Below are 20,799 nucleotides of genomic sequence, written 5' to 3'. Positions count from 1 at the left end.
GCTTTGTCAGTCTGAGGATAAAGATTCAAAAGCAAACCACACTATCAAAGCTGATCTCCTCTCAACTTTTAGGAATCCGGTTGAAATCGAAATTTTTGCAAAATTACTTTCAAAATATAAAGATATTTTCCTAAAAATACGTACTTTACGTATAAGTTGCATACACGTGGGCTACTTTGTAAGATTTTTCAAGTTTTTAATCAAAATATAATGAAGAATGAAAAGATACGCTCGTAGGCTAATTGACTCTATAAGCAGTAGGCTATGCATTTCAAGAGATTTTATTGTAGAAAATGTTGAATATTGATGTTTAAAAACAGCGATAGAAATCTGCACAGCACAAAGAAAGTTGAAATATTTACAGCACACAAATAAAATTTTCGACATGTCATTGCTCATAGTCAAGATCAAGACCCTCCAGGTGGTTTCGAACCCTGGTTCCCAGCTTATCGAATTTGTTTTGAACGTAACTCTCCAGCGCTTCCAATCTGGATTCTTTGCTGTGAAAGAAAACAAACTGTCAATGAATCTCTGGGCCTTACGAGCAGGATTGCCAGATGATCTAAAAGTGGGACAAATACCATAATTGGCCTGATTTCATGTACTGTGTCCGACCGCTAGAAAATTATTCGGACATTAATTTGTCCTGTTGTTCAAATAAAGCCTTTTTTATCGTTTGTCTTAAAATGTCTGAACATCAGACTTGTACAGTTCAAAATCCTCCAGGGTTACCTGGCAACCCTTCTTACGAGCCCCTTTCAAAACAGTAAAGACTCGGATCTGTAAAAAAAACCACGACTAACCAAAGTTGACGCGGACCGTGACATTGTGACACGAAACAGCCTGGTATCAATTTCCGTGCTTTGTCTTGTTACGGTATCACAAACCCTCGCCTGAACTATTTAAAAAATGGCTACAAAGAAACGATATCAAGATAGCATAGCCGTACGAGCCAGGGGGGCAGCCGCCCCCCCTGTTGTTTCAAAACGTCGCAAATTCGGGCAAAATCTTGAAATTATTAGGGCAAAAATTGCTATATAAAAAGCTACAAAGTTGCTTGAATTAAGAAAAACTATAAATTAATATATTTTACCTATCAAACTAAGTTCAGCCTCTTATTTGCACAAGAAATGTGCCGCAAAATTTTCATTTGGCACACCCGTATTGATGTATTGTATTGCATGGTGATCAAACTATAGTACGAAATGCATTTAACCAACTGCATCATGACAATTTGGGCAGCCACCAAAATATGTCTCTAATACTTTTGTGAAACTGCCCAAATCAAAACACAAAATTTGCTATAAAGCTAATTTTCTTAATTTTCACAAATGCATCGTGTTGATTTGGGCAGCTAAAAACATGAAATTATTTGATGAAACTGTCTGTTTATGTTCTGTTTATGCAACTGCCCAAATTAGCGTGAGGCAGTTTCCCCAAAATGAACAAATTCATTAATTTTTCCCATTTACATAACTGTATCGTTTAGATTTGGGCAACAAAAAATATGAAATTATCTGATCATAGTCTAGGCCTATTTATAAAACTGCCCAAATTGGCATGATGCAGTTGCCTCGGCACCAAAATTACAAAGTCTTTAATTTTTTTCATAATAGCCTATCCATAAATGCATCATCTTGATTTGGGCGACTGCAAAATATGAATTTATATAAATCTGGTGAATAGCCTACGGTACTTTTACAAAACAATTTGGGTGGGGAGGTCACAGTACTTTTTCAACCATAAATGGACATAGCTAAGCAACACCACAACATTTAACAAAAACATGTTATACCTGTTAAAAGTACTGTAATGTTAAGGTGTTGCTTAGCTTTGGTTACTTTCATAAAAGGTTCTGCTACTATTCGGCGAGTTTCCTATTCGGCGATTTTTTGAAAATCCAACGACGCCTTCTGCAAATCCGATGATGGAATATTATTCAATATTCAGACATTGAATCAATGTAAATACGTACTGTTAGGCTAATTGGTTTCTTTGAATCCTACGTCGCCGTCTGTATGCAAACTTAGAATATATTAAACTTAGTTATTTTTGTCATCAAATTACCTGGCCTAACTATATTTTTAGAAGTAGTGCTGCCAGACCTTTTTCTTTTTGTACTAAAATTTGTATCATCAAAACTTTTGAACAGAAGTAGTACGGTATGTCTGTGTTTTATTACATTTAATTATAATTTCTCTATTGTTATGTACTTTTTTCTGAATCCGCATGGTCACCCTGAGCCGGTTTCCTGCAATGTTTATTTTTCTGAGTTATTTATGACATCACAACTGAATATTTAAGTGGCCTTGTTTATTATTTGTGGTGTGTAAAACAATATTTGTTACTCCTACTTACCATGCTCTTCAAAGATGAATTCAGTTGTTCTATCTTGATTACTTTGGTAAGAAATTCTAGCTAGCTGGTGATCAGTGGCGTAGCCAGGGGGGGGGGGGGGGGGGGCTGGGTATTGCAAAGAGCGAGTTTTGCCATTACCAAACATTCAAATATCTCAGCCAGGAATTAGCAACAAGGAAACATAGAGAATTGTAGCTTTATTTCCGAAAAATACTGAAGAAAACATGATCTTATCCTTTTGCTATGCCACCGGACAGCACCATTTTACAGGAATATTCATAACCACATTTTTGTTGAAAATACTCTCAGAATGCACCAAATTCAAAGTAATTTTTCAAAATTTTCTGGGGGAGGCCCCCCAGACCCCCCGCTGCTGGGTATCGTCATAAGCGAAACACGCCCTCAACCCCCCCCCCCCCCCTTTCAAAATTACTGACTACGCCACTGCTGGTGATCTTGTTATGTTGCTTTTTCACTGTTATCATGCACCGCATACATTATATTTGGGCAATTTCTATAAAAGCGTGCACATTTGGGCAAATTTACTTTCTGCCCCCCCAAAATGGTTTGGTCTCGTACGGCTGTGCAAGATAGAATACGCCAGAAAACACAGTTCAGCAAACAATTTAAGTATTTGCTACCACATCCGATATTGTTACCAACCTGATGGATTGAAGCAGCAACTCACTGGGTACTCGAGCTGTGTTGACGCTTGCTCTGAAAATGCGAAGCAACTGTTGTTGGGCAAAACCTTGATTTGTCACATTTGGTACATGTTGATAACTTGTCCATTTGATACTGATAATTATGGTGGCGCAATTAACAGAAAAAATCAAAAATAGTAAGCCTTGATAGTCTTGGGGGTCTCGCAGTGCCAACAATATAATATTTGGAATTCAACAATAAATACTATTAACACTACAAAAAATAGGCTAAAGACAATTTCAAATAAGTTAAATATAGTAACTGCAATAGCCTATGTTTGATAATTATATGTAATATTACAATTGCATGAAAAATGCCTCGCAAAACAAACGTTAGTTTTATTTTCAAAATTGGCTACTTATGGCCACCATACTTTCCCAGTTCTTCAATAAAATGATATGTTAAGTTTTCAATCGGTTTATCACTGATTTGAATCAAATTACGAACGTTTTTGAAAACCATCGCAATTCCTTCGCATCAGAGAGAAAAAAAGTTCATTATAAATCGTCGTAGTCACAATATCTTACTCTTTGATGGTTTCCTCCGGAGACCCTTCATCTCTCTCACTCTCTAACTGCTCCTCCGTCACGAAGTTGCAGCTGATCATCTCCGGTGTCAGGAGTGGAAACTGGGGAGCAGATGTTTTCCTGAGAAAGTTAAACGTTGTAAAAACGGTATAGATTTTATGTCGAATTTACGCAATATGATGTTAAAACTCCGAAAAAATCAGAAATTTTAAAAAACACATCGGAAACCTTGCTTCATATTGAAACGTATCCTCAAATGCTCCACAAGGTTATGAAAACACTCACTCATCATCCAGCAAGTTAACTTCATCTTCTTTCGGAAGAGCAGAAAGGAATTTAGGTGTAGTCGCTGGCACCATTCCTTCACTGAAGCAATCACTCCTGGAAGATAACAATAATAAGCCAACAGATTAACACCATTGCCAAAGTGAGGAATAATGGAAGCTACTCGGGAGGATGAAGGAGATACAACACCATGAAAAAGGATGATGAGGATCAGATAATAAATTGAAATTTTAAGCACGTCATTTACTTTGAGTGAACCATTGAAACGATTGCTTGTTTGGATATAAGCAAGTTCATCATTATAAGTGAAATACTTTTGAGTTTATGAAATATTGTTCTTACTTTTCAATAAACATACAAAAAAGTTATTGTTGCGTCAATTTCAAACGCAAGACATGGCAAGTGACTTCCTCTGGGTCATTGTGAAAGTTTGACTCTCATTAGCTATATAACGGAATACGTCCTACTGGTCTAAACTAAGCTAAACCATTACTAGATGTGTAAGGTGATAATCTGCTTTTATTCCGACGCTTCGTCAATCAGTCACCACTTTCTTCAGGGGGATAGATCAGGTAGTGACTGCCTGTCTAGCGTGGCAAAACGCAGGACCATGATGCTGTAAGTCAACTAAACATGCAAAATGAAATCCAACTTCCAAAAAAAAATTAGATAATGATGGTAGATGAAAGAAGGTTTGATTAAAAAAAGATGAAAAGAGCACAGCGATAAATCGGACACACTCTTCAGCAATGGGATTACTAAATGATGTCATCGAAGGTTATGAGTAAAATGAAATCGAAAGGACGCCGGTTCGCCACCGCTCAAGAACATGCGGCTGTGTCTTTGGCAGGACACTTAAAGGCATATCTGAAAGTGGACACAAAGATTGGCTTCCTTGCCTTCCTGTTCACTTAATTTTAATCTTCAACCACCGGGTGTAAGCCTGGATACGACACACAAAGTAAAATGAAAATGTTAAATTCTGTAATGAGGGTAGTTACTAGTCATTGCGAAATCAAAAAGAAAGCAAAAGTAGGTGAAAGGAAGAAGAGCAGCGGACTTTCCAGGATGCAGAGAACTAAGCAGAAAATGACAAATGAATCGGTGAACTCACCACCTAGGCAACCAGACGTCGATCAAGCTGGGAGTTTGGGCAAGAGATCCGAGACCATGAGAAGAAAACTTCTTCCAATTCATCACTCCTTTGATGACATCCTATTGTCAAAAATCGTTTGCTACATATTTACATACATCAGTACATCGACAACATTTGACTAGATCTATAACATGAAGTTCGATTGCACATTGGTCACAAAAGTAGGAGCTTAATGCTTACCTACAATCCTTCCTTCTTCCTGATACAATCATAATTTGCGATCTTTTATTTATTGAGTCTGAAGTGGGTATAAAAACCTGATTTTTTTACCCGAACTTCACAACGGTTAAACTCAATTCAAAGTACACACATTTTTTTTTAGGCGTTCTGGTATCATCTCTCGCTTGTTTAACCAATACTGAATTCAACGCAAAGGATAAGTGGTCTCTCCACACACAACGGCTCACGGCAGAAGCAACAATTAAGACTGGAACGCCCAACTCCGCACGCAGGCCACGTCACGGAGAACAAAGAAGAAGCAACGCAAACTCAACACCAACACAATTACACATCAAGAGTGCAATCGAGCCACCGGGACGCGAATTTTTTTCCCACGAACTTTCTGCCTCATTTGCATATTTCTGTAAGCGTGTGGGAAAAAAATTTCGCCACCGGGACACACATATACAAGTAAACAAAACCTAACCTCTCGGTCCAAAAACTTAGTGGCGCCAGGGAGCATGGTGTACCTGAAAGAAGGGTAAAATTGTTTTAAATAATGAGAATTAAAATTAATCAAAAGTGGCTGTTTTACGTACCAAAAGTGTATTTCATGCATGTTCTTTTATATACTTATGACAATATCATTATATTTTTTTACCACCCTATCATTGGCAATGCTTCGCTGGATTACATCCAGAAGCTACGGTAGAGGAGCCAGACTTTGGTATTTTAGTCCAAGACACGCACATCTTCTGCGCCTTGGTTAGCTAACTGATGATGGCGTATGAGCGATTTTTCCAGGCTAGATTGGAGGGCAGGAAATCTTCAGCCACTCAGCAGTCTCGTCGTCCAGGACCCTCAGACCATGCGCACCGTGTGGAGGCCGGTGGGTTAGGCAGTGGTGGATGACATGGTCTGCGGTCTGTTCCGTGGCACCACACTCGCATTCCGATGGAGCCAGGCCCCACTTGTGCATGTCCGAACGAAAGCGGCTGACGCCAGTTCGCAGGCGGTTAAGCCTGACCCAGGCAAGCCTTGTGAGGGATATCCCTGGTGGGCGGGGATCGGCATCGGGTATGAAGTCACGGAGCATGGAGGTGTGATTTTGCCACTCCGTGTTCCACATGTGGTTCGTCCAGTGTGCCGCACTTAAACCAAGTTCTTCTGCGTTCTTAAGTAGTTGTTGTGCGGCAGGCACAAAGGGGCGTCTTGATTTCAGCCGCTGCTTTATAGGCGGTGGTCGCCCGAATGTTGCTTGGAGGAGATGGTCGGGGTCCAAAGCGCGGCGAGCGAGAGAAATCGTGGCCCCTTTACGGCGTAGCTCAGCGGGTTGTATGCCTGCTAGGATGGGTAGGCAGTCCGTTAGAGTGGGACGCAGGCATCCAGTCACAGTACGCAGTGCGTCGTTGATGGCGGTATCAATCTGGTGGGTGTGAGAACCACGACACCAGACCGGCGCACAGCACTCAGCGGTGGAACGAAGAAGGGCCAGGGCAGCTGTACGAAGAGTTTTAGCACCAGCTCCCCAGCCGAAACCCGCCAATCGCCTCAAAAGTGCGACGCGTGTAGATAGTTTTTTGCGCAGTGACTTCAAGTGTCGGCGGTACGTGAGTGACCTGTCCAGGGTTATGCCGAGGTATGTAGATTCGGCACAGTAGGGCAGGCGTTCCGAAGAGTTTTAGCACCAGCTCCCCAGCCGGAACCCGCCAATCGCCTCAAAAGTGCAACGCGTGTAGATAGTTTTTTGCGCAGTGACTTCAAGTGTCGGCGGTACGTGAGTGACCTGTCCAGGGTTATGCCGAGGTATGTAGATTCGGCACAGTAGGGCAGGCGTTCCCCATCAATGTTGATGTTTATCTCACGCTGTGCCTCCCGGTTGTTAAGGTGGAAGGCCGCCGACACTGTCTTTGACTTGCTGAGCTGTAGCTTCCATTTCTGGAGGTATGCTGATAGTGTTTGCATGTCTTGGCTGAGGTTCCTCTCCACTGACTGCCAGTTTCCTGCTGAGTGCAGGAGTGCCAGGCTGTCCGCGCAAGCATATTTCCTGGAGACGGTGGGGGGCAAGTCGCAGGCGCATATGTTGAACAGGAGAGGAGCCAAAACTGAGCCCTGTGAGACGCCGTTTTTAAGTCGGCGTAGTCTGCTTCGACGACCGCTACCGGTTGTGAGGGTAAAACTGCGGTTTTGCACAAGTTCCATCATCATATGGGCCATGTGTCTGTCAGGGAGCAGACGGAGTAACTTGCAGGTAAGGCCGCTATGCCATACGGTATCATAGGCAGCCGTGAGATCAACAAACACGGCGCCAGCCTTCTTCTTAGCCGAGAAGCTGTCCTCAATGTCTTGGGTCATAAGTGTGACCCGATCTACGGTTGATCGTTCGTGTCGGAAACCAGCTTGTTCACGGGGGAGCTGCGGATCTATTATTGGTTCGACACGGGCGTAGATGAGTCTCTCGAGGATCTTGAAGGGGATGCAGAGCAGTGAGATTGGACGGTAGCTCTTCAGGTCTCCTGAGGGCTTCTTCGGCTTAGAAACTGCAACCACAAGGGCTTTTCTTCAGATACTGGGAATTATCAGGTGGCGCAAACAGCAGGAAAGGAAGTCTTTTAACCAGGACTTTAAGGAGGCAGCAGCATGGAGTATCAACTCCGGGCATAGGTGGTCAGGGCCCGGGGCTTTACCTGGCTTTATGTGCTGGAGGGCGGCGGAAAATTCTTCCGGGGTGAACTCACCCGAGATGTTGTCCCCGTCTGGGGTTACCCTCCAGAGGTCCGTCATTTCCTGCAAGACGGATCTATCTGATTCACGGTCTCTCGATTTGTATTTCCCGTTCTCCACAAGTTGTGAGGCGACAGAATTTGCTGAAACGGGACATTGTTGACGAGAGGCACGTGATCCGTCAGTTAGGTTGTTCAGTGTACTCCATGCTATGCGGCTGGAGTGCGTGAAGTCGAATTTTTAAGCTCAGCAGCTAACTCAGCAGCCTAGACATACAAGGACTAGTAGCCTAACTGCACTAGAGCCCCACTTTTTCTGATGTGACAATCAATTTCCCAAACTACTATTGATCTTGACCAATTTTGTGTGTGATTTCAGCAGCAGCTACAAGCGGCGATTGGCGACCTTATTGCAAAAGCGTGGTTGTCCACTATAGCTAAATATAACCATAACAAAAGTATCCTCTTTCATTTTTCCACACTCGTCTGCCAACACGCTTAATATATTACCTCGGCATGGGACAGAGGTGAAAATCTTGATCCAATTCGCTTTGAGGCAGCGGAGTGTAATAGTTGACCAGACCTGGCGTCCTATTCTAAAAGAAAAAAGAAAGACATATGTTTATTGTTTAAACTTGAAACACAGACTTCAGTGTGTGGGCAACACTGCAGTGCGATGTGGGATCACAATTTGAGATAGAGTTACCTATAGCCTGACCACTAAATCCCATAAACAAGCTTTGTTTTTAAAACGATTCGTAATCTTGTCAGGATGCACATCAAGCTAGCTGTTCACACGTCTAACTTTCATTGAAAAAAAAATAATAATACAAACAATCTGCTATGTCACTGGAAACTAAATCAAAGCAGTTGGCAATTTCACCACAAAAATAGCCCAGAGATATCTATCTGCAGTAGTTTTCAATGTTCTTGATGGTGTTTTAAAGTTGACGTACATACGTGTATGTTATTTTTTCAGAATTGAAAACGGTCTTGCAAAGTGAAAACGTTGCATTTTAATAAGGGTTGAAGCTAGTTAATGATGGTTTTCCATCTATGTAATGTAGTCTATGTACATCTATGTCATCTATGTACAGCAAATGCTACTACCCGGACAGCAATTTGACAGCAGATTTTACTGTCCGGGTAGTAGCGCAGAACGCATAGTTATGGTTAACAACAACCTACAAAAACATGAAGTTTGTGGTATCGAGGGTTCTTGAAAAGAGCGGGAGGGGGTATAAGGCCCGATGACGTGGTCTGATCGGATTCAGTGGCGGCACTGACGTCATTCTGCACAAAGTCATCATGTCTTGTCTCCTCATCTTCTGTCGATAACGGTCTTTCCGTTTCTTCAGCCGGGGACTCTGTTCGTGCCAGATGGGATGGAAGAGTGATTTGGATGATTTCGTCCTGCGATAAAAAGGCGGCGATTTTAAAATATTTAATTTGTTCACAAATAGTTTGAACGCTGAGATTTTTTTTAAAGTCTACAAATTGTACATATCTCTACATATGCTAAGAAACGGTATTCACAAGTGAAGTGCCGATAACTAGGCTACTTTTGTGGTTTATTAAATCACAAAAAGCGAAATTTATACAAGTAAATTTACACAACAAACTATGGGTGGATTCAAACCTATAGAGCTTGACCACTTGTTCAAAGAAATTAAACAAAGAAGTTAACAAAGCTTATCTAAAAGCCATTGTTGTAAACATTGTTGTAGACCAATACGGAAAGGCGTCGTTTCCAAACAAAGCAAAACACGGACGCGAAAGCAAAACAAAAATCTTCTAGCCTTACCTCAGCCCCTGTACGTAGACGTCTAGCCAGGTTAGGCGGTACGTAGCTGGTCAGTGCGTCTGTGACGTCATGACGTTCATAGCTGGCTACGTTATAATATTTGGGAACGACAAGATCGTGAAAAGGAACGTCTCGTTTCACCAAGACCTCCGTTGGTTCCGCGGGAACTTCTCCCAAAGCGTCAGGTGCCTGTTGTTTAAACAAACATGAAAAGTTTTTGAAAGAAGAGCGCAGTGGCTTCTCGCCAAGGTTATTTAGCAGAGATGTTCGAAGTAAGTTTTATCAGGGTAAAACGAAATTTTCTAGTCAGAGACTTAATTTGAAAACTCATTTTAAGAATTTTTGCTTCAACAAATTTGTTGCTTTAACATATTTTAGTTTCGAACAGCTCCACCTGTTCTTAAAGCCGAGCAGGGTTCACGTCACATTGCTATATAGAAGTTTCTCTTAAAAGAAACTTAATTTAAAATAAGTGCAGTTGAACTTTAAGAAGCTGCGAAAACCTAATACCGTGAAACTATTATTTCATACTTGGAAACAAATTCGGTGCATACAACATACAATTTATTTTCCTTGTTTGCCAAAAACACACAACAAATTATTTGCAGCTCGATATAAAAAATACGTTAAAAAAAACGGAAAGAATCACTTACAATATCTTCCTTAGTGTCAGGGGAGACATAGACTGGAAAAGCGAAAGGCTTCACCTTCTCCGGGGTAAACATGTTCGAGATGTCGTGCATGGGAGTTTGGAAGGATTCATGGGACGCCACCTGAAGAGGCACAGGCAGCAAAATTACAAAAGAACTCCGATTGGCGACTAACTCCATAACGATACCACTCCGTTATCACAGCTACTCAAGCGCGGTCCCAAATATTTTGCTATTTGGGACCGCGCTTGAGTAGCGCGGTCCCAAAATGCATTCCATTTTGTTTCAATACCATGACCACTGCATGGTTGATCCGTAACTGCAAGTTTAACCCTACCAAAGCGCCACTTGTTATTTTACATGATTAACACAATGCAAGACCAAATAAGCGCCCGAACACACACAACAAAGAATGCAACTACATGATGAATCCAAAGTGTGAAGCACAGAACAGTGTTGTAAACTTTACGTTTTTCCTCAAATTTAGGCTTGTCTTTGTTTATTGTTTTATATCAAGCGAGAGTCGTGATTATTTTCCCGACCTCAACTCCACAGCCTTGGTGCCAAGTTAAACAAACCACTAAAATACTTTATGTTTGCATGAGAAGTCGCCGCAACTTTAAACCACTCAAAATTTGGAAATGTTAACGCAATTTAATTTCTTAATGACTTGAAGAAAATTTACCTGAAAAGGTAACAAGCCACTTCCAGAAGGGACACTGACCTCCACTGTGGAAAAAAAGAAAATAGATAGATTGTTTATAGAAAGGAGTCTTTTGTTACACCACGGTCAATATACCAAAACCAAAAAAACCAAAAAGAGAACAAAGTAGTAAGGGTGTTGACTTAAACCAGCGTTTCTTAACCTTTTCTGACTTTAGCACCCCTGTAAATAGGCCTGAACAGTCTAGCACCCCCTAACTATCATTAACATACGACTATACTGCAATGCCGGATAAACGTTTAGTAGAAGCCGAAATTTTGACATGCCTGCAGATCGCTGGCGATATATTTTGTAATGAAGTCTCTTGTTGTCTAACAAACTGTGCTGTTGTTTGAACGAAGTTGATGCAGAATTTGGCATTTGACTTTCATTCACCATTATGTAAGTGAATCAACTCTCTTAAAACAACAGAACAGTTTGTTAGACAAGAAACCTCACTACAAAATATATCGCCAGCGATCAAAAAGCATGTCAAAATACGGGCGCCGCCATTAACCTTTGGTGAAGGAAAAAAGCGATGTACAAATGCATCATTTGTTTATTCTTCAAAAGTACTCTTCAGGGATACACGGGTCCTAAAAAAACAAAATTTCTGTGTTTCAATGCGCGCAATTCACGCATGGTGAGATTCTGCAGGTGAATACAAAACTGCAGGTATGCACCCACCAGGGAAGTTCGCACAAACTAGCCTACTCAGGATCAAGTTGCGCAGGGAGATGACTACAATAACAGCAAACCAGGTATCAGGCTACTTCGAAACAGCAATTATTGATATGACAACTGCTGATACTGGCAGAAAGACGAAAAAATGCAAAAAAGTAAAATGACATTTTTTGATATTATGCTGCATGCATTTAGCACCCCCTCCAGTCTATTCCAGCACCCCCAGGGGGTGCTAGCACCCCCGGTTAAGAAACGCTGACTTAAACGTTGAATCAATGTAAGGTCGGTAGGTATATTTTACGAACAGATATACTTTTATCATGTGGAAAAACGTAAACTGAACGTGATAACTTTGCTTATTGGCAAGAAAATAGTTTGATTAAAGTAAGCCAAATTACATTTAAAAACAACTTTTTATTTTTTACAAAATTTTTTACAAGATAGCTTGACATCAATTGGACTCGTCGTACATTTTTCTTGAATTTATAATTATTAGGCAGTACATCCTATGGATCCGTAATTGGGCCTCTCTCTTGCGCCAGCTTGCTGGCTGTGCAGTTGTTCTATTGCGTTATATTACCGTTTTCATTATTTTTACATTTAAAAACATGGCATTTTACGGTCACGAGCACTTCAGAGTGACATATCCATTTCCTTTTTAAATTAAAGAGTGCATTGTATGTGTGAACACTTTAGATTCCAAGGTAATTTTTTTCAGAGGGAGAAATTAAAAGCCCTTACACAGGCCGCTGTTGAAATCTTGAATCATCTTGCGCAGCATCACAACTTTCTTGTCAGCTCTGCGACGAATCAGTATTGTCCTCGCCGCTTGCTGAAATCGCTCTAGCGCACGATGACGTGTGGACCAAGGGTTGTTTTTAAACAAGTCAAACTTTGGTTCCATGGTTTGCCTCTGAAATATAGAAAAGAGCAGGCTCATAGAAAAAAAACTTTCACGTCTTCAAATTAAAAAGATCTGACTTTGTTTAAACAACGTACTTGTAACACTATAAGGCTGTCTTAGTGTCTTACTTAAAAATTCAGTAGTTAAAGCGATTAGCAGAAGAGATCAGTTCAGTTTATTTTTATTTCTGACCATCGCTACAAAAACAATACATGCCAAACATAGCAGAATTCTAGAAAATAGTAGAAGCGACAAAACGCGAACGTTATAACGTGAATCAGACCAAGATTGGATAATCAGTTCAAAATTGGTTGCGATCGCAGCATCTACCAATGTCTTAACATGGACAACACCAACACCTTATATATCATACTGTTGATATTTATAAAAAAAAAATTAAAAAAACGTGAAGATGAAAAAACTTTAATGAAGCAAATGGCTCTTTTTTATTCAACTAGCTTAATAAATGATACTTTTTGTAAAAAATAAAATGTAAAACAAAATGTTTTCACTCAAAAATCGCCTTCATTTATCATAGAGCAAAATGTCCGTTTCGTTGCGATCTCTAAATACTGAATTAAAACGAACCTGGCCGGCTCTTCGGATGGTTCGCTGCAGAGTGCACTGGCATGCTGGTCTTGAGAGCTCATCCTCCGGCCAGGGAGTTTTCATCTTGACAAATTTGTAATCCTTATCAATCAGCTCTCTCTGCTGCATAATCTCAAGTCGAGTCGTATCTGACATGGGACTCTGTCCAAGGTGGACTTGCCTGTGGGACGTAAAGCGCTGTAGAGTTGACTTTCTTTTAAACTATATAGCTCATAACGGTAGCGTTGATAACTGAATTTTACAAAGTAAGTGCATCACATAAAAAGGCTGACATTTGAGAATGCGTTAGATGCCCAAAGAGCCCGAGCTTCAACAGGTGAATTGGCCGGCTTTGGACTACGAGTATTTCATGCGTATTGCGGTTTATTTTAACAATCACATATTTTGTTAATAGAAGTTTTAAGATATTGTTTAAAAACTGATACAACAAAATTTTCGATTTGTTCATTCATACGTGCAACAATTGATCAAATTCAATGTTAATAATATGCAAAAAAAGTGAAAACGAAACTACAAGCAATTTTAGATATAATCACGTGAATACCATCGCAGCTGATTGGCGCGTTCTTCGACTACGTCAGACCGAACCATCTTTTCAAACGCAGCGTCTTTCATTTGGCGGGTACTCGTCACTGATACGATGACGTCAGTTGAATGTGCTTCATCTGCTGTGGCCTGTGCTTTAGCTGTAATAGCTGCAAACCGTAGAATGGTCGTCAAAGATGTTGTATCAGAGTGGTTAAAGATATTGAACTGGTTGATGATGGCGTATGAGCGATCTTTCCAGGCTAGATTGGTTATCAGTGACGTAGCCAAAAATAAAACTAAAAAGAGAGCAGAATAGAAAAACTATATTGAGGGCAATTATTTTGAATGGACAAACAATGTACCAGAAAAACCTTTATTGCAAGCATTAGTGTTGTAGCCTAAAGGGGCCGATCCAGGAAGTAACTTTAAAAGGGGGTGGGGACATTTCAAAAAACACACTGATGTGTAGGTCTATATTAAGCCTACCTTGCAAATACACCGTGAATAAAGTTATTTTTTTTTGTTATGGGAAGGGGGGCGATTGCCTTAATCCAAGATAACATTTTTGGAAAGATCAATTACTTTCCGTCTTGGCCTCTTGTAGCTACATCTCTAGATTCAACGCTAACCTTAAAAAATGGACTACAAATAGCAATAAGACATAGAAAGTCGCAATCACGTTTCATTCAATCACGTTTCATTCAATCACGTTTCATTCAACCTCCGCCACAAGACATTTTCAAGGAGCGGAAAATGTGGACGGAAATAGAATCTTACAAATCTTATGCAATACCAATAATTCTTTGCACAAAGCAACGTTTTGCACAAACGCAAAAAGAAAGGATCGTTGAGTATGCTTTATATAAATTTTTAAATGCAGAACTTTACAAATTTACGATATCAGCAACAATTAACTATCAAAAGCACCGTTCAAGATTCATACCATTTCTCAAATCTTTCATCCTTAACTTTCCCTTCTCTTGCAGTAAGACGCTGTTAACGGCGTGTTGGGTGTGGATCTTATGCGGGAAAACATGGCCTCCGAACTGAAACTCTTTTGCGCTTGGTACCTCTGAAAAGTAGTTCAACGAAATAATATTCTTTTTTCTGTAACAGCTACGACTGTATTATTAACTGTTACTGCGCAAGAAAACAGTGATAGCCTACAATACATTAAATTTAATGGCTTTTGATTATGCAAACGTAGCAAGAACAAACACGCTGGAAAAGCTTTGAATGCTTATACTTAGCAAACCCGTGTTAAACAAGATTCCGGTTTTCCTTTTTTTTTAATTCGACTTAGGTCTAACTACAAACATTTCATCAATGGAACGGGGAAGCATGTTTCAAATTAAAATCGCTTAATATAAATGGCATGAAGCACAGACTCACCCGACATCTTTGGAGTGATAGTCTTCCCCGACCTCGCTTTTTGTCTCCTTGCAAATTGTACAGGAGTCAAGGATCGCGGGTCAAACAACTTCGTCTGTCTGTATAATTCATCCAAGTCTTTCACAGATCTGCGGACAAAAACAAGGCACAATCATCCATGCTGTAAGTACGTACCAGTCCAACCGGTTGAAGGGAGGTCTATACAGAAGTTTGGCTTCAACGCTCAACACAAGTGGAGTTATTAGGCTTCTTTTTTCGTCGAGAACGAAGCTCTTTGTCTTTCACCATGTCTTAGAACAGGGGCTCCCAACCTTTTTTACACCGTGGCCCCCTTTGAAAATTTTGAAAAATCAATGGCCCCCCTATTTTTTTCAACCTTTTGAAAAAATTAAGAAACGTCATCTTAATTAAAAAACTTGTTTATACAGTAACCGGTAGTTAGAATGATAAAATGATATAAATACAACACACAATAAACATGATAGTACATTAATTAGTTATGACATATGCAGTTAATGTGATGGTTGAGCCTGTTTTTCCTCTAACAATGTTTTAATTGCTGGTTTGGTGGTGGAAAGAGCAAGCCGCATGTCATAATGAATATCCAAGACACTGCGCTGCTTTGTCTTCAGAAGTAACATCAATTGTTGAAAACCCAAAAACAAATATAATTATTTTTGAAACAACCGGGAATTAAAGACCATTTCATGAAGATTTGGGCAAAATGTACTAGTGTTGTTATTAAATTTTAATTTATTTATTTTGTTATATAGTGTTGGAGTGGATTTAGAGATGATAAATTAAAAAAATTGTTATTTTTAAAATTTTTCCATGGCCCCCTTGAAAAAGGCTCATGGCCCACTAGGGGACCATGGCCCCCCAGGTTAGGAACCCCTGTCTTAGAGTTTCAATGGGGTTATCCCAGACCACCGTAAACGGGCAATAAAGAACAGACAAACTTTGGCAAAATTATCCCAAACATTCTTCAACAAATTACGACTATAACAAAAGAAGTGTCCGTAAATTAGATCCAGTTTCAGCCTGTCAGACCAAACTTGCCTTGCCAATCCAAGCCCTTGGGATGGAGAGCAGCTTGCAGTAACGTTGCAAATCAAGGGCTTGGTGTTAAATTGTGAAATAACAAGCTGCATCGCCATGTGAGCTGTTATGTATTCGGTTGGTGTAAATGTGACGTTAATATTCGTCGCTCCTTCGCCAGGCACAACACCTACAAAAGCATAGAAAAGTTACATAATTGCAAAAAAGCCACATATAGAAATAATGCAAGAAAAGATACCTATTAGTACCGGTAGCTTTATTCTTAAACTAACTGTACAAAAAAAATCACTTTATATTAAAAGGCTCATACCGGTCAAAGGGTGTACGGAAAATGACGGATGAGACTGAAGCATGGTTATTTGGAATTCGAAGTCGACAGGACAATTTGACGACAATGGCAGAACTTTGGTGCAGCTTTGCGCAAGGAAAATTTCTTTGGAAGGAAACACAAGTTTTTGAGGAAATTTGGAAGAATCCATAACGGGAAAAGCGTGTAATGGAACAATAATGTTTTCTTCACCCTAAAAGGAATGACATCCATTGTTATGTAGATGGCAAATTAAAGGTCTTAGTGGCACCACAATATCATTGGCTTCACTTTTGGTCTAACTACGTTATCAATAAAAAAGTAAATACATGTTGAGGAGTAGAACATAAACTTTTTTTCTCTAGCTCTTGTTTGCTTATCAAAATATTTTTAGTTATTTCCAAGTCCTTGTTTTTTTTGCAAAGTAACATCTTAACCTAACCAGAATACTAAAAAGCAAGCTTGAGAGTTCATCAGAACAATTATCATTTCTAGCACTAGTTACAACGTTCATCTGATGAACATTGCAGCTAGTGCTAGAAACGACAACTGTCCTGATGAACACCCGAGCAACTAGTTCTAAAAACGTTAACCTAGCCAGTGAATCAGTCTTTTTGACATTGATTCAACGTCGGCAGGCGTTAAATCAATGGAAAAAGGAATGATTTGTTGGATGGGAAAAAATGGAGTCGTAGCCTACTAGTTTGTCAGTTATATTATTTCTACAAGACAACAGTTTTTTTAGATTAAATAACAAACTTTGCTTCGGGGAATATGTTCACCAATACCTTGCAGTGTATGCGAATACAATCGTAATAATATCTCCACTCATCTGGAACAAAGCTAATGGTAACATCAATGGTGAAACCAGGGACAAACCGACCCTTCAAAAAATAAACATTGATTTACTTGATGCAAGAAAAACGGTGCTGATGGAGGAATAAAGGGAGCAAGTCTTTTAGGCGCTGACAGTTAGGCGCTGGTCTAATAGGCGCGCACACTGTGGCGTCTGGATATTTAGGTGCGGAGCACTGTGGCGCCCGGTCATTTAGGTGTTATTCCTAGTAAAGTCTGTAGATTGTATCAGCTTGGCAGCTTGCCAGAAAATTATATCATGGCTTCCGTGAGTGAAGAGCTGCTTAAACCGGCAATGCCTTTCACACAAAATGTTATATTGAACAGAAAAATATATATATTGTTGTTTTATTGATTTATTATTGTTTTATTTGTTGTTAGTCCAAGTTTGCGTTGGTGAAAGCTTTATCAATAAATTATTCAAGCTTCCGAACATTATTGAGTTCATTTTTAGTTAACTCTTTCGCGACCACGGACGTATACACACGTCTTGGGATTTTTGCCATGATGCCCAAGGAAGTATCCCTACGTCCAAGGTTAAAAGGTAGACTATTTCAAGCATATAACATTTTGTGTGAAAGGCATTTCCGGTTCAAGCAGCTTCACCCATATATTTTTCTGTTGAATATAACATTTTGTGTGAAAAAGCATTGCCGGTTTAAGCAACTTCACTCACTGAAGCCATGACCAACAACGCACAAGCATTAACAAAACAACATATTTTTCTGTTCAATATAACATTTTATATGAAAATCATTGCCGGTTTAAGCAGCTTCACTCACGGAAGCCATGACATATTTTTCTGTTGAATATAACATTTTGTGTGAAAAAGCATTCCCGGTTTAAGCAGCTTCACTCACTGAAGCCATGACCAACAACACACACGCATTAACAGAACAATATATTTTCCTGTTTAATATAATATTTTGTGTGAAAAGCCCCTACCTGCCAAGCTGATACAATCTACAGACTTTACTAGTAATAGCACCTAAATGACCGGGCGCCACAGTGCTACGCGCCTAAATATCCAGACGCCACAGTGTGCGCGCCTATTAGACCAGCGCCTATTAGACCAGCGCCTAACTGTCAGCGCCTAAAAGACGTGGACCCGGAATAAATGCAACAAAAATATGGTAGGAAAAGTTTTCATATACCGTAGTGTATGACAATAAAAAGCAAAAAAGTGAAAGATAAACATGAAAGATAAGTGAATGAAGACTTCAGTAATTAGCGTTTCGTAATGTTATATATGGTAGCAGATTTTTTTTAATAAAACTTAGTCTCTCATTTAATTGTAAAAAACAAGGCAATCCAAATAGCAAAAAATTAATGAATTGTTTCAAAAATCCCTTTTATTTACAGGCAACTCATAATATAAAACGCAGTGTTAACTGTTAACCAAAATAGCCTTAGAACTGATATCGTAATCCCAACAGTTCAGTTCAATTTATTCGTTTTGTTGTAAACAAAATTATACGCACAAACTGCAAATAATTCACACAACAAGGATGGCAGCAAAAGACCAAAAGGTCAACAAAGTCAGCTACACATATTAGTCCTAGTACCCTATTACACTACTTTCTCAATAAATGTTCATCTTCCACAATAAATATCCTGTCTTATATTGTCAGCGGTTACGAAAATTTGAAAAGCCATTTTTCATAAAATTAAAAAACAATAAAACGATACAACCAGCTCTACTGACTTTTTTCATGTATTGTATAGAAAAATATTTTGAAGAAGGTGGGATAATGTGAACAATTTCAGGATCCGCAGAGCAATTGCATATCTTTATTCGAGATTTATGAACTTTATTAAGTTTGTAGCCAGCAAAATGCACAACACTGGGTTGAACCTTCGTCACAGAGTTTTGTGATAACTTGCTGAAAAGTTCTGAAAAAATAACATAAAAATAACAATCACTGAAAGATGAAACAAACTTTTGGTAATTTTATTTACAGTATAGCACCATTGATTAAAGGCAGTATTTGTTAAACTCTCTTTAGCAGTGAAATACTAAGTTTCGCTCGTTTTTACTCTATAACAACACACTTAAAAACAAGGCCAAGACTGTGATTGGACTGCTAGAGTGCTACATCCTACAGAAAAAAACTATCAAATCTGAAACCTTGTTTGACTAACATAAATTATTGTATAATATTATGTACCCTAATGTAAAAAGAGCAATCTAGTACCTAACATCAGCGATCGGCATAGGGTTAAACACTTGCGATAGAACAGAAAGCGATGCTGTGTAGCTTCCACGCTAGCATAAAAACTTTTTCAAACAACAAATGTTTCTCAGTAGTCGAGCGTAGTAAGAATTAATAGCACATGGGCAATTGGGCATCACACCACTAATTTATGCTACTAGACTTTTGCTGGTTCTCTATTTGCCAGTCAATTGAACTCTCAGCGTTGCGGAAAGAAAACAATCAAATCAGTTGTCACCAAGGACATGAAGGTTAACTTGTGATGTGTGACGTGTCATGTTTTTAGAGTGCAGTTTTAAAAACACTTAGTCATTATTATTGTTTCTTTATGTAAATTGCAAGCAAAACAATTTGGTGTTGTTTTATAAACCAAAAAATTGATTAATAAAGTTTGAATGCCTGGTCAAACTAATCAAAAAATAAAGAACCCAACAGGTCGATACTACGCTCATGTTCAGGAAACGTTCTGAAAACTAAACTGTCTTCATCATCAATGCCATAATTTTACAGTACTAACATGAAAACTTTGTGATAGTGATAAACATTCATAGCGCTAAAAATGAAAACATTTTAGTTATTGAAACATTTGCTGAACATGTTTAGTATCTACATTTTGGGGTTTTTATTTTTTGACCTAATCAAAAATATTTTATACCATAAACTTTTTTTAAATAATCTCTACACACAACACATTTTTAATAGGATACTTTTATGTAAATAACTTACTGGTATCTAATAGATGATTGGGAACATCATAGCGTTCTCTGGGCGCAACTAAATCTTCCAGCATGTTTTCCTTCTTCAATGGAGCATCAGTCTCTGACTGCAGGATTGTTTTCAGTGCAGCCATTATAATCCTGGTGTGTACTGTGTAGTATGACTAATGCATATGATATCACATGTTACTAGTTTTTAGCCAACACAAATTCACTTATTTTTACATAGCTGATTATTCAAGTTTACACTAGATCAATGCAAAAACCTGTGATGTATTTCAATTATATATAAATTTGTCTATGGTTAAAAAAAATCACCTCTACCAAAATTGAGTTATAGATTTGTCATACAACAAAACCAATTGTAAAACTTTACCATATTATTTTTTTAATAATTGATAGAAGCAATGTTTTCCTTTTTAAACATTCCATTCTAAGGCTTAATCTTACCAATTTTAGAAA

At 39.1% G+C, this 20,799-nt stretch overlaps 1 protein-coding gene across 1 annotated transcript; it reads right to left on the bottom strand.

Annotated features, from left to right (window-relative positions):
• Nucleotides 1–180: 180 nt before the first annotated feature.
• Nucleotides 181–20,599, bottom strand: LOC145776941 (cilia- and flagella-associated protein 221-like). The gene is made up of 21 exons (XM_082588189.1): nt 20,348–20,599; nt 19,114–19,301; nt 17,342–17,437; nt 16,557–16,767; nt 16,247–16,415; nt 15,188–15,315; nt 14,739–14,867; nt 13,812–13,962; nt 13,247–13,427; nt 12,496–12,667; nt 11,053–11,096; nt 10,371–10,490; nt 9,718–9,906; nt 9,102–9,326; nt 8,424–8,509; nt 5,678–5,720; nt 4,990–5,090; nt 3,876–3,971; nt 3,591–3,710; nt 3,022–3,075; nt 181–500 (listed from the first exon to the last, which is right to left on the bottom strand). The coding sequence occupies exons 1-21, from the start codon at nt 20,469–20,471 to the stop codon at nt 389–391; spliced, it is 2,739 nt and encodes a 912-aa protein (XP_082444315.1). The 5' UTR covers nt 20,472–20,599; the 3' UTR covers nt 181–388.
• Nucleotides 20,600–20,799: the final 200 nt, after the last annotated feature.

This window comes from Aplidium turbinatum, chromosome 9 (assembly GCF_918807975.1).
Source record: "Aplidium turbinatum chromosome 9, kaAplTurb1.1, whole genome shotgun sequence".
Classification (NCBI taxonomy): Eukaryota; Metazoa; Chordata; class Ascidiacea; order Aplousobranchia; family Polyclinidae; genus Aplidium; species Aplidium turbinatum.
The sequence above is the reverse complement of the archived record's forward strand: the minus strand, read 5'-3'. Positions and strand labels throughout refer to the sequence as shown.

Excerpts from the sequence above, each read along its gene's own strand:
- LOC145776941 (XM_082588189.1), bottom strand. The coding sequence starts at position 20,471 with ATGGCTGCACTGAAAACAATCCTGCAGTCAGAGACTGATGCTCCATTG. Across the intron at positions 9,907-10,370 it reads CTGACACTAAGGAAGATATT|GCACCTGACGCTTTGGGAGA; the intron begins GTAAGTGATTCT and ends TTTAAACAACAG. Across the intron at positions 3,972-4,989 it reads GACGTCTGGTTGCCTAGGTG|GAGTGATTGCTTCAGTGAAG; the intron begins GTGAGTTCACCG and ends GTTATCTTCCAG.